General features: G+C 51.4%; 5 protein-coding genes across 5 annotated transcripts in view; 2 read left to right on the top strand and 3 right to left on the bottom strand.

The window, feature by feature from the left end:
* VTN77DRAFT_1632 (uncharacterized protein) overlaps window positions 1-339 on the bottom strand; it is a gene marked incomplete at both ends in the record, with an annotated part of 1,463 nt that extends 1,124 nt beyond the window's left edge. The window contains 3 exons of the mRNA XM_069417385.1: window positions 1-29; window positions 101-196; window positions 245-339. The exon at window positions 1-29 is cut by the window's left edge and continues 1,124 nt beyond it. Coding sequence (XP_069272861.1) covers window positions 1-29; window positions 101-196; window positions 245-339 — 220 coding nt within the window. The remainder of the gene's footprint in view (window positions 30-100; window positions 197-244) is intronic.
* A 651-nt stretch (window positions 340-990) lies between these two features.
* On the top strand, window positions 991-3,020 carry VTN77DRAFT_1631 (uncharacterized protein; the record flags this gene model as incomplete). The annotated part of the gene is made up of 4 exons (XM_069417384.1): window positions 991-1,049; window positions 1,107-1,310; window positions 1,367-2,629; window positions 2,708-3,020. 4 exons carry the CDS (start codon window positions 991-993, stop codon window positions 3,018-3,020), a joined length of 1,839 nt encoding a protein of 612 aa, XP_069272860.1.
* A 1,305-nt stretch (window positions 3,021-4,325) lies between these two features.
* VTN77DRAFT_1630 (uncharacterized protein) lies at window positions 4,326-8,760 on the bottom strand (the record flags this gene model as incomplete). The annotated part of the gene is made up of 5 exons (XM_069417383.1): window positions 4,326-4,928; window positions 4,987-5,696; window positions 5,747-6,152; window positions 6,312-8,621; window positions 8,671-8,760. The coding sequence occupies 5 exons, from the start codon at window positions 8,758-8,760 to the stop codon at window positions 4,326-4,328; spliced, it is 4,119 nt and encodes a 1,372-aa protein (XP_069272859.1).
* A 795-nt stretch (window positions 8,761-9,555) lies between these two features.
* VTN77DRAFT_1629 (uncharacterized protein) lies at window positions 9,556-11,475 on the top strand (the record flags this gene model as incomplete). Its single annotated transcript, XM_069417381.1, has 1 exon — window positions 9,556-11,475. The coding sequence occupies one exon, from the start codon at window positions 9,556-9,558 to the stop codon at window positions 11,473-11,475; it is 1,920 nt and encodes a 639-aa protein (XP_069272858.1).
* A 2,750-nt stretch (window positions 11,476-14,225) lies between these two features.
* Window positions 14,226-16,222, bottom strand: VTN77DRAFT_1628 (uncharacterized protein; the record flags this gene model as incomplete). Its single annotated transcript, XM_069417380.1, has 6 exons — window positions 14,226-14,371; window positions 14,445-14,644; window positions 14,708-15,409; window positions 15,466-15,730; window positions 15,800-16,060; window positions 16,138-16,222. 6 exons carry the CDS (start codon window positions 16,220-16,222, stop codon window positions 14,226-14,228), a joined length of 1,659 nt encoding a protein of 552 aa, XP_069272857.1.
* Between the last annotated feature and the right edge of the window lie 196 nt (window positions 16,223-16,418).

Here is a 16,418-nt window from a genome sequence, read left to right as displayed (position 1 = left end):
AGCCATCACGAATTTCACTTCGCGTATGACTACATGGCATCAGCTCTGTTAGCCTTTACTGCCAGCAAGAGAAGACCTGAAATGCAAGTGAGAACTATACACTGCAATGAGGCGGTCTTCCCGCAATTTGGCGCAGAGCTTTCGCAAGTCCTTTTGCTGCATGCCAAGAAGGTGAGCAAGATCCTCTGTATGAAGTCTGCGACTTATTAGCCTCTGAGGATGAAAAACTCAGGAGGAAGCATACACAGAGTGTATGAACAGAGCGTCGACCACCAAGACCTGGCGGGTCTCGTAGAAAGCGCGCACCACGCTGCGGATAAGGGTGTACGCGAGATCCATGGCGGTAGTCAACTGTAAGAAGCAAACTCCAGGAGAAGCAAACTCCAAGTTGGAAGGAAAGACAAGTCGAGGCGCGTTTTCTGGACGGATGGCTGAGTCGTCAACCTAGAACAGGTGACCGGACACAAGAGCTCCAGGGCGGAGAAGTGGCATACACATCCTTCTCTTTCTAGCGGCAGCTAAGCGAAGAAAGAGAAGAACGAGAGAGAACTGGGGCAAGGCCTGCTATTGACGTCTGGTCGAGCAGTAGAGGCTGCTCGCCGTGTAAAGCTGAGACAAAGTCGAAGGCGGACGAGACAAGCGCCGAGAGATCACGAGGCTGGATCGGCCCTAACGCCACCGCCTGCCTGTTCCGGTTAGCGAACAGGGTCTCGACGCTAGTGTTGTTTCAGTCTAGCTTCGACAGGATTCCTGCAGGTGAGGTTCTTCTGCGGAGTACCAAAAGCCCGCAAACACAGGCCGGAAGAATTGCGATCTGGCAGAGACGAACTCTATGCGTTGCCACCTCTTGGGAAATCTCAGGTGCGCCCGCTTTTCGTCGATTTTCAGAGCGCAACCCAGTTGTCTGGCCGAAGCGCCTTTCTACTCCCGCCGATTTTTACAGACTGAACACTTACCTCAGATCGGACCGCAGACAGTCCGGGAGCCAGAATGGGTGAACGAAGAGGTCACAAGAATAAGAAACGAGATTTGGGAAGGAATGAATATGAGTATGTAGAACCTTTCCTAGTCCGTTGGTTTTGTAAAGATTAACTGACTAAATAAAGGCGGCAAGCAATAGATAAAAGAGCCAGAAATGAAGAGCAGCAGGAAGCAAAAAGACGGAAGCTTGACCAAGGAGAAGAGCCAAAGCTCCCCATCTATGCTACTCAATTTTCTCCGGAGGAGATTGCTGCGGAGGAAAGGCGTCCTAAAAAGAAGGTCGCTGTGTTGCTGGGCTACTCCGGCACTGGCTATCATGGAATGCAATTGTGTGTTTCACTTCTAACTAGTCTATATTTGTCCGGCATGAGCTGACGGCCTGCAGGAGTGAGACACAGAAGACCATCGAGGGCGAGCTTTTCCCTGCCTTTGTCAAAGCGCGTGCGATTTCGAAAGCCAATGCGGCTGATCCGAAGAAGTCATCGCTCGTGCGATGCGCGCGTACGGACAAAGGGGTCCATGCAGCGGGAAACGTTGTGTCGCTGAAATTGATTGTGGAGGATCCAGACTTGGTGCAGAAAGTAAACGAACATCTCAGCCCGCAGATCCGGGTATGGGGTATTCAGGTGACGAACAAAAGCTTCAGTTGCTACCATATGTGCGACTCCCGCATATACGAGTACCTGATCCCGAGCCATTGCTTCTTGCCGCCACACCCGAGTACATATTTGGGTAAGAAGATTGTAGAGATCGCGGAGCAGTGCGGTGACACAGAGGCTCTCCGAGAACGACAGCAGGAAGTGGCGACCTTCTGGGATGAGGTTGACGAGCGGGACATCAAACCAATTCTGGAGGGGCTGCCTGAGGACCTCCGCAGGTTAGTTCAGAGGGCGCTCTATATAGACGAGGATACAGTCTCGTTTGAGAAGAGTGAGGCAGAGCAGACGGAGCAGACGGAGCAGACGGAGCAGACGGAGCAGCCAGAGCAGCCAGAGCAGCCTGCTGAGAGCGTGCCTTCGGAAGGACAGGAACAACCCGCAGCTTCAGACACGGCGACTTCTGAAAACAAACCGAAACTCACCGAATCGCAAAGGTCAATGATCAATGAGGCCATCAAATCCATCAAGGCAGCCTATCTGAAAGCCAAGCGGACCTACCGAATCGATCCAACCCGTCTCCGCCGTCTGCAAGAAACCCTGGACAAATATGTCGGTACCAAAAACTTCTACAACTACACGATCCAGAAAACGTACAGCGACCCCTCGGCGAAGCGCGTCATCAAGTCGTTTGTCGTGAACCCGAACCCCATCGTCATCAACGGCACGGAATGGCTCAGTCTGAAGGTCCACGGGCAAAGCTTTATGATGCACCAGATCCGGAAGATGGTCGCGATGGCCGCGCTGGTGGTGCGATGTGGATGCGACCCGAACCGCATCGTCGACAGCTACGGTCCGACCAAGATCGCCATCCCCAAGGCGCCGGGCCTGGGTCTGCTGCTGGAACGACCCATCTTCGACTCGTACAACAAAAAGGCGAAGGAGTTCGGCAAGGAGAAGATCGATTTCAGCCGGTATGAGAAGGAGATTGAGGAATTCAAGCAGCGCGAGATCTACGACCGGATCTTCCGCGAGGAAGAGGAGACCAATTCGTACGTACCTGAAGACTTCTATTTCCCTGATTTTTGACTATGTCAACGAGAATCTTTCTAACGCGCTATTAATTTTAGTTTCGGCTCTTTCTTCAACCACATCGATCACTTCACGCAGGAAGAATTCCTCTACGTGACGTCCGGGGGTATTTCGGCCGCGAAACCGCGCCACCAACCTGCAGCGGCAAACGACGCTGCCGCATCACAGAACGAAGGAGGTAAGGACGGAGCAGAAGCAGAGAAAACAAAAGAAGGAGAAGGCGCCGCAGCCGTCGCTGGAGAAACCCAGCCAACGCAGCCCCGAAAGACGCAAGAGGAGGCCCTCGCAGCCGTAGAATCAGACTCGGAAACCGAGGACCGACTCCCCGATGGTGGCGAGGAGGGTGGATAATCGCATGCCATAACAATAACCGAAAAATTTTTTTTAATTTGGTATCATTTACATGATACGATAGAATAGAATACGTATCTAGATACAGATACGGTACGGTACTAGATTACTGTTATGCTTTAGTTTTAAAAAGAAAAGGAAAAAAATAGATAAAGTGACACTATATGTACTGTAATGTACATAGATAGATAGCCGTTTGAAAAAGCATCTGAAAAAGCAGTTTTCATTTCACCGAACTCATTTTTGATGATTACCCAAATCTATCCATCTAATCTCACGTGGATGGAGAAGGGAGCCTAACCCAACCCATCACATCCATCGGGATGCGTATGTCGTTTGTGTTTGTGTTTGTGTTTGTGTTTGCTGTCGTTGGACAAACGAAAAAAGGCGAAAAAAAAAGTCTGCCTACCGTACAGTCCCTACCTAATCTTCATTTTTTACTCCGTCAGTGTCCGTGTTTAAGGAGAGAGAGGGAGAGGCAAGTACCCGAAGGAATGAGTAAACGAAGGTAGATAGGGATATTTATTTATTCATTGGCGGGAAGCTTTTCATAAGCCTGCTTTTTTGCACTTCTGCATTATTTGTAGAGCATGTACATGCATGTATGTACATACACATTAGGTCGTTCATTAATCCATACTTCCTTTCTATTTCCACAATGACGGGTTACGATTCGTTTGATTCGACCACGACAAAGAAACTTCATTCAATTCAACCATTTTCGACTCGTTTGACACTCGTTCATCAGATACAAGAGCAAAAAAAAAAAGAGAAAAAGAAAAAGAGGAGAGGACTTCAACTCATAACATGACATGCATCAGAAGCGGAACTCCAAGAAGGGCAAAGGAAAAAAAAAGGGAACAAAGGGGCTTGCGGCAAAAGACATGGACCGAGACTTGGAAGTGAAAGGGGGGAAAAAGTGGCTGTGGTGGGCCATGGCAGTCTCGTTATATCTTTCCCAGGACTGGTTCGTTCATTTTTCATCTTCATGGCTCGTTCATTGGAAAGTTGTTGGAAACCCGAAATCCGAAACACGACAAAGCAAAAATAACAAAACCAACCGAAACAGAAAGGAGTGGACAGGGTAAAACAAGATAGCAAAGCAAACGCTCAAGACATAACTAGCGACACGGCTTGTAAATGTCCAAGAGGAGTGAGGATCAAGAAAAAGAGAAAATCCCGAAAAAGCATCGCTAGCCAAAAGGCAAAAAAAAAAGACAAGGAAACAGGCATATGATGACGACAGAAGTGCAGCGGCTGAAATGGTCGACAAGATTACACATCCTCACAGGACTAAAGGCGAAATCACCAAATCACCGATCGAGCCTTTTCTCGACGGCTCTCCAGGATGCGGGCCTGAGGCTGAGAAAGATGGTGTTGATGTCGTGGTCTAGTCTGTTGAACAGGCTCCTCCTGCGCCTTGGGCGTCGTCAGGGCGGGAGCCTCCTTTTTGGGAGGTTGACCGGCAGCTGCAGGACCGTTACCCAAGAGACGATCAGCAGCTTCTCGTTTGGCATTCATGGCTCTTTCGTGCCGCAGGACAAGCTCCGTCCAGGCCTTGACTTGTCCACTGCCTGCTGCATAGCCCTTTCCGACTACCTCTGAGAGAACCTTCATCCAGCCTTCCTTCTCAGGACGACTATCCGCGTAGAAGTCAATAACCTCCCCATTCGCAAACCGGATCCGGAATCCCTCTTCGACAAACATGTAACCCTCCTCTTCTTCGGCGAATGCGGACTTGCGGCGACCACCTCCCTTAGTCGATGTCTCCTTCTGAGTTAGCGCAGTCTTATCATCAATCAGCTTCGCAGCCTTGGCCAGATTGATGGTGGCGCGCGGCTGGCGAGTCACTTCATGATAGGCTGTCAACTTGGATCCTTGCAGTCGGAAGAAACGTCGTCGCCAGTACTGTAAAAGATTCGTTAGCCCAAAGCTCCAGCTAAAGTGATGAACCAGGCGAACTTACAGGACAATCTCCGCCTTGCTGAGATAGGAATCCTTCCCAAGTCCGAGCTGCTGCGTTCTCGGCCTCCCGCATCTCTCGGATACATGCATTCATGCTCTTTGGCATATCTTCATCCTTGGCGCCTTTAGGCTTGGGCACATAAAGGAGCTGCAGTTCCAAGTTGCCGATCTTGTAAGGGGGCTTCTTCTGTACTACATTAGTAGTGCTACTCTTCTTGCTCTTCAGACTCGTGGGCTCCTCGACTGCCCATTCGTTGAAGCAGGACACCTGCACGCTATACGGCCGACCAAACGCGTGTTTCTCGTGGTCGCTCAAGCATACGTATGCGCGGGCAAAACTGCCATCACGGTCCACTAGTGTTCTCAACTTGTCCCAGGGGCCAGCGTTTGCTTTGGCGTCCGCCTTCTGCTTTTGCTGTTGCTCCAGCTGTTGTCTGAGCTCCATTTCCTTACGCTTTCTGGGGGACGCAAACACCCGGCTGAACGTGGAAGTCTTATGCTTTACTGGAGAGGAAGGGACTATCGACTCCCGGGGTTGTTTCAGCATCGTGCCTTCGACCTTCATCTGAAGTGTCAATTGGAATTCCAGCTCGTTCTGGACAATGAGTTCAAACTCTTGGCCAATTGGAGCGGAATTCCCGAGTTCCAGCCACGACGTCGTAACACAGTGGAGACCATTGTCTAGTGTCAACGAGAAATACAACCGTTCTCCTGAAATTCCTGTCAGTTGCAATGTGAATAATACATGACAAATGGCTTACCTTTCGGGAGCGGCAGGTCAAGGTCTTTCACGGCAATGACCTTGACAAACAAACGCCCTCTTTCCTGTCCTTCCTCATAGTGCTCCGTTGCAGCGTGCGCGTCAATTTCGTCGATACCAGGCTGAGCATCCTGAACACTACTTGACATGCCTGGCAGAGGAGGAACGACTCCCCCGGAAGGCTTCTTCTTGAGGGCACCGCCACCCGACTTCAAACTCTGACGACGGGTCTTTGGATTCCATGGCTCAGCGGTCCAGGTCGGCTGGCTAGTCTTGCGAGGTGAAGGATTTGCTGGCTTCGTCCTCGACGGGTCCGCTTCCGCGTCTGGGTTCGAGGGTTGAGATTCGTCATCGTTGTGGCTGCTAGCAATAATGACTTTCGTGTTTTGTCGCATGAGATAACCTCTCTGTCCCATAATATTTTTGTCAGCTATAACTGCTCCAGCTGGGGCGAATGGTTGGGCTCCAATGTATTCTGCTCCACGGGGTGCTTGGGGTTCATTGTCCTGGGTACACTTCAAGATGCATGGGTTACATCTCTGGGAGAGGGCAAATTCAAACGCAACCTTTTGGGCCTCAATAACGCGATCAAATTCCTTGTCCAAACCGAAACCAAGGCTTTCGCCACTACTCAACGGGATGTCGAGCTTGACGAGGCTGCTCTGGCGCTTTGCAACAGCAGGTGTAGGGGCCTGGGGAGGGAGGTCATCTGAAGAGCCCTCATCCGATTCCTCTGGGATATCTTCGGTCGAACTATCTTTACGATCGGGTTCTGGCTGTCTGAGAGATGGCATTGGCGGCGGTTCTTGACCGCTCACCTTCCGGCGAGCCGCAGCCATGGACTGCACATCCGCAGGGGTCAACGAAGGGCGAGTCTTCAGTCCAGTTCCGGGTGCCTTTATGGTTGCAATTGGTTCGGGGACGGGTTCTTCCTCTGACGATTCATCTGCTGATTCATCTGCTGCTTCATCCGCCGATTCATCCTCCGGCTCATACGATATCGGGTGTCGGATGACAGATTCAGGCGTCGACGGCTCTTCTTCAAAGTCTCCACTCTGGTCTTCTGGTGTCATGGCACGTTGAAGGGATTCCCTGAAGTTGGCCAGACCCATGTCGTCCTCCTCAGGCGCGTCCGAGCATTCTTTATCCAATGATCTCCGAGGACTTGCGGTCTCTGCTCTATCATCTTCGCTGTTGGTGGATGCGGAGAACTCGTTATGGTGATCATCTACAGGCGCTCTTTCAGGGGCATGCTCCTCAGTTCGGTTCGTGGGCACCGGCGTAGTCTGGCCGACTCCAGACCCGCTGGAGAATCGTCTCCGTTCAGGTAATTCCTCCGTGGATTTTCGTGAATAGTGACTTTGATCATCGTCGTCAGGTTCGTGTTCATCAGATTCGTGATATTCTGGGATGGCATAAATATCTTCGTCGTCAGTCTGTTCTTCTTTCACGAGTGCATCGGCTTCATCGTCAACCTCAAGTGATGGTATCGGAACGTCAGGGTCGTAATGCGCCAGGTGAGCTGGGCTAGAAGATGGCTGAGAAGAATATTCATAAGACTCATCATAACTCATGTCGCGCGTGTTCTTAATATTCCGAAGAATCGACTCCCTCGAAATACGAGGTGGTGTTGACATGTCATCAAGTGCGTTAGAATCATCTTCCTTCCTGTCGAATTCATGTCCATTGCTCTCCTCCTGTGCTCCAGCTCGTCTCATTCGTCTCTCTCGCTCCCTCTCCGCGTCGGATTGCGGACTACCTTGGTCCTGCTCTTGCAGCATCATTAACCGGAGTCTGTCCTCCAACGTCATTGAACCACGGCTCATTTCGCTTATCTCGGTTTTGGAATAGGAAGCAGGGCCAGGAGGAGATGGCAGGGCGCGTTGGCCGCTGCTACCAAGCTCGAAGGCGGCTGAAAGCCTCGCTGAGGGACTGAGGTGAGGGGATTGATTGGAAGGTTTGGAGGACGGCAGGGGAGGCAGAGGCCGTCGTTCGCCATTCGAATCAAGAGTGTCTGGATTGGGGCTGCCGTGCTCTTCAACAAATGGATCTTCCTCCCCTCGCACCAGCTCGTCGTTAGCGGAATCCGGGCTCATGAATCGCCAGTCTTCCGGAAGCACGACTGGTGTCTTCTCGACGTCTTCAAGTGAAGCATCAAAGCTGTCATCGTGATCCAACGAGGAATCACGGTCAAAACTGACGTCGGCTTCTTCTTCATCCGAGTCATAGCTTCCGTCACGCGATTCGGACGCAATCGAAGACGGATCCGGTGTAGTCATTTCATATTCATTAACTTGAGGTGGTGCGGCGTCAAAAGTCACGCTTTTGGCCTGTCGGGACTGGGCTTGTTCATCAGCGAACCGCTGGGGGTTCGGTCCACCGTCGCAATCAGTCCAGATCTCCTTCTGCGGGTCGAAAGGCTTGCTGCCGAATCGAGTGGCCTTTGACAGCGACGACTTTGCAGGAGATGCCTGACCTTTGCTAGGTGTAGGCGGTCTTTGCGAAGGAGGTTGTGGAGAACTGGCCGCTTCTGCCGCTTTATTCTGCCCGGTCTGTCTCACTGGAGACGCCGGCGACTTGGAATGGAAAGGACGGCCGCTTGCCAACGGGCGATTCAAGACGGGCAGATGAGCAGGGTCATACTCTTGTTTCTGTTCACGAGCGAAGATTTTGCTGTTCTTCACGCGTGAGGCGCGTTTGAGTTTCTCAAGAGAGGGCCGCTTGGACGGCGTATACGAACCCTCCGGGTCATAGGGTTTCGCATTCTCTGAATTCAGCGACTGGAAGGATGAATTCGAATCGCGACCCTGCCAGAACAGGCGGGGCGAAGATGGATTGTAAGGAGACGAATCAAAGGGCGATGAGCTCATCATCATCTGATGGTGGTCAGCGAGTAAGCTTCCAAGCAGTCCAGGGTGTACTTACCTTAGTTTTCTGATTCCAGCTGGGAGAATTCCTGCGCTGAGACATAGGGCTCAGCTCCGACAGCGGACGCGGTCCCGTGCCGTTTCCCATCTTGGAGTGATATGGCCAGATGCAGTCGTCTCAGTTGTGAAAGCAGTTTCTAGACGCTGTTAGTCCGCGTTGAGAACGAGCCCGCCTTGGTAGCAGAATTGCAGGTCATAGTGAGAAGTCAAAACAGCAGCAACCCTAATAAACGCATCTGTTCTCGCAACGAGTACAACAGGCCTACCTCGCTGTAGGTTGGAGATGAAGCAAACACCGCTGGCGACGTTGAACGACAATGCGTTGAACGACAAGAGGTGTAGGCTAAAAAAAGTGCTCAGCGAGCGTTATGTGGTAATCAGTTACGTGGACTAAAATGGCGATCGCGGTTGGAATGTTATTGCGTAGTTAGAATGTATTGAACTCGACGCTGGTCAACACAGGCGCCTGAAGCAAATAATCAATGTTAAACTAAGAGCAGGCACGACCGTAGAAAACGTGTCCACCTGCCCTTTGAAAGCGAAAGACAAACAACGAAAGGAAAGATTGAAGGTAGAAAGGAAGATGAATAACGAAGAGATATCCTTGAGAGAGACGATGATAATCAGCTAAATAAAGAAGCGTATCGAGCGAGGCTTGATGTTGACCCGCGGAACTCGCGCGTCTCCCGGGCAACGCGATCCTCGATCGCCGGTCCCGTGCCGCCATGACATGTGACTAGTTCAGGCTGCTGTTCCTTATCCGGCTTAGCGCCCGGCCTGGCTTCTCCGCGTCTTGGCGTCCAAAATTTTAAATTTATTTTATTTTCTGGCCCGTTCACGACGGCATCCTTATCGCCTTGACAGTCCCCTGTGACCTGGCAGCATGTTCGTCTCCAGGTCTGTCTGTCTTTGGTGCCAGAGCAGGGTAGGGGCTCTCGGTCGACCCGCACCCCCCACCCTGCTATCGCCATGGCAGATCTCCCGATCCGTGTCATCTGCCCGGCTGCGTCGAAGGGCCGCCAGGATGACGCTGTCGCCCAATGTCGCCAAATCCGATGTGAAAAAGGAAAAACGGGCTCGCAGTGACCAAGGCCCATGGGGGAATCTCAACCAGACAGAGGCTCGCATCCGTGGCGAGCCCAGGCCCAGGTCAAAAGCGGAGATCAAGCGGTCTTCGGGCGGGCGAGAGGAGGAGACGGAGAAGAAGAAAGAGTCGCCTCTCTACAAAGCATTGAAGATGCAGACTGCGTTGGCACCCATAGGATACGGCCTGAGGATGGCCATCAAGGAGCGCATTGCGAATATCACCAGTTTCGACCAGTTTGATCTCCTGCCTGTTGTGCGAGATTCGATCTTTACCCAGGCGCTTCCCGGCCTCGTTGACGTCACTCCAACTCCCGTGCAGCGCATTGCCATTCCGGCGTTACTGGAGAAGGACGGCAAGAAAAAGCCAGCCAAAAAGAAGAAGGAGGAAGAGGAGGGGGAGCCGACCTACAGTCAATACCTCCTGGCAGCGGAGACCGGGTCGGGAAAGACGCTCGCATATCTCGTCCCGGTGATCGATGCGGTCAAACGGGCTGACCTGGCTGAGAAGGAAGAAGAGGAGCGAAAGAAGAAGGAGGAGGAGGAAGAGAGGAAGAAAAGATTGAGTCAACGGATTTTCGAGCTCGAGCCGCCGCCGCTTTCGGAGAACCTCACCACCAACGCAGGACGCCCGAAGGCGATCATTCTGGTTCCGACGTCGGAATTGGTGGCTCAGGTCGGTGCCAAAGTCAAGGCATTCTCCCACACGGTCAAACTGCGCACGGGTCGCATCTCGTCGGTGGACTCGGCCCGTAAGATCCGCAACATTGTCTTCAACCCGAAGGGGATCGATATCCTTGTATCGACACCGCACCTGCTGGCCTCGATTGCGAAGACCGATCCGTATGTGCTGAGTCGGGTGACGCACCTTGTCGTAGACGAAGCGGACTCTCTCTTCGATCGGTCGTTCTCACCCACCACTACTGAGATCATCGACAAGGCGGCGCCATCGCTCAAGCAACTCATCCTCTGCTCTGCCACGATCCCGCGCAGCCTCGATTCGCTCCTGCGCAAAAAGTATCCCGATATCCGCCGCCTCGCAACGCCGAACCTGCATGCGATTCCACGTCGCGTCCAGCTTGGCGTCGTGGACATCGACAAAGATCCGTATCGAGGCAACCGGAGCCTGGCATGCGCGGATGTCATCTGGTCGCTGGGCAAGGCGGGCGACGGCGAGTCTATGGGGCCGTTTGCGTCGTACATGGGTCCGAACGAGAAGAAGATCATTGTCTTTGTCAACGAGCGCGAGGAAGCCGACGAGGTAGCCAAGTTCCTCTACGCCAAGGGGATTGACGCCGTGTCGTTCTCGCGGGACTCGGCGGACCGCCAAGCGGAGATCCTAGCCCAGTTTACGGAACAGAAGCTACCGCCTACTCCGGAAGAGATCATGCAGATGCAGCGGAAGCGTCGTCTGGAGGACTCGTCCGTCCCATTTGAGATGCCGGGACAAGAGGCCAAGCCGGGGCCGACGAAGAGGCTGCCCAACACGAAAGTGCTGGTGACGACGGACCTGGGGTCGCGAGGCATCGACACCCTGCCCGTCAAGACGGTGATTCTGTACCATGTGCCGCACACGACGATCGACTTCATCCACCGGCTGGGCCGGGTGGGGCGCATGGGCAAGCGTGGCCGCGGCATCGTGTTGGTGGGCAAGAAGGACCGCAAGGACGTGGTCCGCGAAGTCCGCGAGGCGATGTATAGAGGGCAGGCGTTGATCTAGTCTCCTCGTCTCCTCTTTTCTTTGATTTTTTTTTGATTTTCTCTTCGACGGTGTATATTACTAGGTAATATATATGAGCGGAATCAGAGTGCGGCCGGCGTTTCGGGAATATCCACTATTGCATACAGGATAATGATCGACTATTCGAGTGTGTAACATTCTATGTACAATAGACAGGATTGATTGATTGATTGATTGATTGATTGAAGGAAAGCTTTGGGTCCGGCAGGCAGGTAGATGTGCTGTACATTATCTTAAACTTGTACAAATAGATACTCTGCTCACGAATCTTCCAATTATTGAACGTCTTGCCTTGAGTTATCTTCCCTAATGCCACGGTCTAATGATCACCCCCGCCGCCGTCTGGCCTCTGACTGATCTTCTCATCCTGATCCCTTCGATCCTTCCTGTTAAATGCCACGACAAACACGATCATCCCAACCATCATCGCCACAGCAAGCCCCACATACATATACAGCAGATTGGGGTCTTTGTACGTCGGGTTCAGGATAACCGCAATCAGACTGCCTACTGCCGCACAGAGCACATCGACCGCCTGGAGCATGCTCTTCATGCTCTTGGGCGCTTTGTTGAATGCGTACTTGTATACCGCCGGCACGGCGAACACCTCCCCAAAGCCCTCGAAGATGTAGATCGGCAGTTGCACCGCAACGCTGACGGCGTTGGGCCGGGCTCCATCGAGGGAGGTTAAGCACTGCTCCGCAACATAAGGAGGGATCGACGCTTGATGGCGCCTAGCCCGAAGCTGATAATGAGCATGGCGACGATCAGGCCCGGCAGATCGGTTCCTCGTTCCAGCATGATGGGAAGGGAGGTGATGAATAAGACCGCCGCTCCCAGCACATAGACACTTGCATCAGCTTTAGCCTTCCTGCGTATGGAGCCGGCGCCAGGAGCCAGACCTGTACGAAAGAAAGACCGTCTTGAAGCGACCAAGGTAGATTCCGCCAGCATCGGCGTCGCATAGGTCACCAGATAGAACACATTGACCAGCGTGGACGCTGTTGCCTGTCCCAGACCGAGGGCACCGGGTCGAAGGGGGTTGTGCGACGAATTTTGGATATAGTTCTCTATCAAGGCTCAGTCTGAGGATGGTTAGATGAGTACATGTTCGACTTGACTCACGGAAAGGCGCCGCGATGGCGTTGAAGGCATATCGTTTGAAAAAGGAGATTCCGACCACTATCCACACCGCACGCGGTACTGGGCTGCAGACGCGTGGTAGCGCCGCTGTGTCATCCTGAGGAACGCCTTCTTGCATGTTGTCGCTTGTCACCTTGTGTTGAGGGAAGGATTAACTTTTGTCGCATCTTGTTTGTTCATATCTGTCCATCTGATGTGTCTGTCTTCTTGTTGAATAAACGGCTTGGCATGGCATGGTCTTTATCGGGAAGACAGCGAGTACTGTAGACCAAACGTGACTCTCTTCTGACTCACAGAGCTCTTTGGCAGACAGGGATGTAACAGACAGAGTTACATGGCAGGAACAACGCCATCTGAGTTAGGTATTAGATCAGAAGACTCATTCCTTGGTCGGACACGCCTTTGCATGCCTGTCAATACAGATGCAAAGAGTCTTTCGTCTTGACCTATGTATTAATACCTTCCCAACCTTCTTATCTTAACCTGTTCATTGTTATTTGGGATATAATCAACTTTAAGAACTAACTTAATTTTTCTATTCCTTTTTTTTTTTTAAAAAAAAAATCAACACTTATAAATCGACTATAAATTATCTAGTATAGATATAAATCCTAAGGATAATTAATCCTGAGGATATATTAAAAGAACTATTAGGTTAAACTTAGTCCAAGTAAATAAGAAAGAAATAAGGATTAAGAATAAGGGCTAGGTTAAGAAATAGGTAGGTATGTGCATATACCATTGGTTAGGGACAAATAAATAAGTATTAATACGTAGTAGGATCTTCTTACTAAAAAGAGACTTATTTGAAAAAGGAAAAAAAAATCATAATAATACTAAGAGAGAGAGACAGAGAGAAAGCAAATCCATAGAAGAATTCAAAGTAATATATATGCCTTGGAAGCTAAAAAAAAAGACAAGAAAAAAATAATTATTAAAGCTAGGGGGTCAAAGGCCCCCTACTCAGCTGAAGGCATGTTCTTTTTCTCCCCTAAAATAATAAATAATATTTTGCTCTAAGCACAAACACGAGAAACAAGTGGAGCAAGCCCTACTATAATAAGGCTTGTATATGTTTTCTAAAGAAGAAAACTCGCAGATAATAAGATAAGTTAGGTTTACTTGGATGAGAAAAAAAAGGTAGCATATCAGATATGCTTCTAATACTTGTTTCATTTTTCATTTTTATTTTATTTTACAGTTTTATACCTAGGCAGTCATATAGTTAACTGCGCGGTACAATTGTGGTGAGTGGATTGCGGAGTAGAGCCGGCTGCGGAACAAGGACGGAAAGGGAAACGGAGCGAAACCCTAACTACCTAAGGTACTGTTATCTAGATTTCAGGACCAACGCTTCCCTTTAAATAACATAAATAACATAGGTAGGGTAGGGTAGGGTAGATACATAACTCAAGCACAGCTACGCGACATCAATTCTAAAATTCATGTCTAACAGTTGATTGGTCGATCGATCGATCGGTCGACATTATGTCTTCATTCTAGATATTCATTACATCCTGGCAGGGATTCCTTTCTGGTAGAATACTGTCACTTTCATAGCGCGCACTTCGTACATTTCATCCACTTCATACGGCCAACCCTTCCTTCTCCCCAGCCAAACTCTCCACGCCACCACTCGTCTTCTCTCGAAACTCCCTCTCCGCTTTCCACGCAAGGCAGCTCTTGCTCGAGAAGAGGATATCCAATTGCTCCAGGTGTCGATTTGCAGTTTCTAGTTCATAGACATCCCATTAGTACATATTCATTCAGTCTCCCAGACACTCGGGTGCCTGCTGCAAACTCACCGACATAGAACAGCGATATCGGCACCAGCATCGCCAAATTCACCAACGCAAACAGGATAAACACCCAGAAGCCGATGGCGTCGATCAGGTACGGGATGATCTCGTTGATGGTGCCGCCGGCGAGGGAGAAGGCGATGGTGGCCAGCGCGGCGCCTTTGCTGCGGCTGGCTAGGGGGAAGACTTCGGTGGGATAGACCCAGCTGGAAGTCGTCAGAAGAGAAAAAGCAAGGTAAAGGTCAAGGACACCAGAGTGGCCAACTTACCACGTCGTCAGCCACGTACTGCCGTAGATAAAAGTATAGATGTACAAAATGGCAGCAACGCCCGCCCCATAGCTACTAGCCTTGGCAGGGTTACTGGCGGTGTTGGCAAGCGTCTCATGGGACAAGACGCCCCCAACAATCAACACGATCCCCATCAGCGAACACCCGATGAGCATCATCTTCCGCCGCCCGACATGGTCACACAGATAGATCGAGAGCGCCAGACTGGCGATGTATCCGAACCAGTTCCCGCCCGCGAGCAGTGCAGGCTTGTCGCCCGTGAAGCCTGACAGAGCAAACATATTGGGCGCGTAGACGCTGATGAAGTCGATCCCCGTGCATTTCTGCATGATCTGGACGCCCGCGCCGAGCAGCACCCTCCGACGGGTATGCAGCTTATCCTTCTGGAAGAGCATGCTGTAGAAACTGGCCGACGTCGACGACGCTTCTGCCTTGATCGCGAACAGGATTTCCTCCATCTCGCGGTCGATGGGCTCGGTGCTAGCATCAACGCGGCATCGCTCCAGCACGGCACGAGCCTCTCGCAGATTGCCCGTCTTGGCCAGGTAGCGAGGAGATTCGGGGTAGAAGGGCGCGGCGGCGAGGATGATGAGGAGGAAGATAATCTGGAAGCCGAGGGGGAAGCGCCAGGCAAAGGATTCGCTGCGGGTTTTGACGCAGGCGAATTCCATCCAGTAGACACTTAAACGCAGTCAGCAGGAGCCTTGCTAGAGAGACTGTATTATATATGTGCTCACATTGCAGACCCCGTCATCGCCAGCGTGAACTGAACAGCAACAAAAGCGCCTCGAAGGTGTGGATCAGCGAGCTCAGACGTCCAAACCGGAACGGTCGTATTCAGATATCCACATCCAATCCCGCTGATGACACGCGCAAACGCGAGCCAAGCGATGTTCTGCGCAGAAGCCAAGAGGGCAGCTCCCAGGATTCCCCAGATACAGCCAATTTGAACCGTCTTTAAACGGCCAATTGCGTCTGCTGTGTAGCCAACGAGAAGAGCACCTTTTCCAGAGATAAGCTACGCTACTGATCACACAGGCAAATAAAATGATCTGATTGCTGGATACATACCAATCGCGAACCCCCCAAACCACAAACTGACCAACCCCCCAATGGCAGCAGCATCGCGCGCACTCCCACTAGCCACGCCCATGCGCAGTTGATAATCCGGGTTGTTGTTGACCTGGCTCATGACGGCGGTATCATAGCCGAAGAACGTGATGGCGCATCCGGCAAAGGCGAAGATGGCGTATGTCATGGCCCGACCGCGCAGGCGCAGGCATCGCGAGGGCGAGTAGCCACCGGGGATGTACTTGGCGAATGCAGATTCCGCTGGAAGAAATAAAAGAGTTGCATGAGTGGTTGTCCCCAAGCTAGATATATATGAAATTGATTAGGGATATACTTACGACGGAAGATATCTGCTTCCACGTCCGCCGTTGGCAGATTGTCTTCAACGTATTCGACATCTTCTTTTGGGTTATTCGCCTCCATCTGAGCTGCTCGTGAACAATAACGTCAGGGAGGGTGAAAAAAGAGGGCGAAACTGAGGGTCACGCCTCCAGAAATATTATGTGCCCTACCTGGGCAGCTAGCAGATACCATTTCGGACTTTTGCCGAGATCAGAATCCATACTAGACTCCATCGTTGTGCTGGTTAATCACTGGTTGGTTCAACTTGGGGCTCCGG

The sequence above is a fragment of the Rasamsonia byssochlamydoides genome, assembly GCF_041956645.1.
Source record: "Rasamsonia byssochlamydoides strain NRRL 3658 unplaced genomic scaffold VTN77scaffold_132, whole genome shotgun sequence".
Lineage (NCBI taxonomy): Eukaryota > Fungi > Ascomycota > Eurotiomycetes > Eurotiales > Trichocomaceae > Rasamsonia > Rasamsonia byssochlamydoides.
The sequence above is the reverse complement of the archived record's forward strand: the minus strand, read 5'-3'. Positions and strand labels throughout refer to the sequence as shown.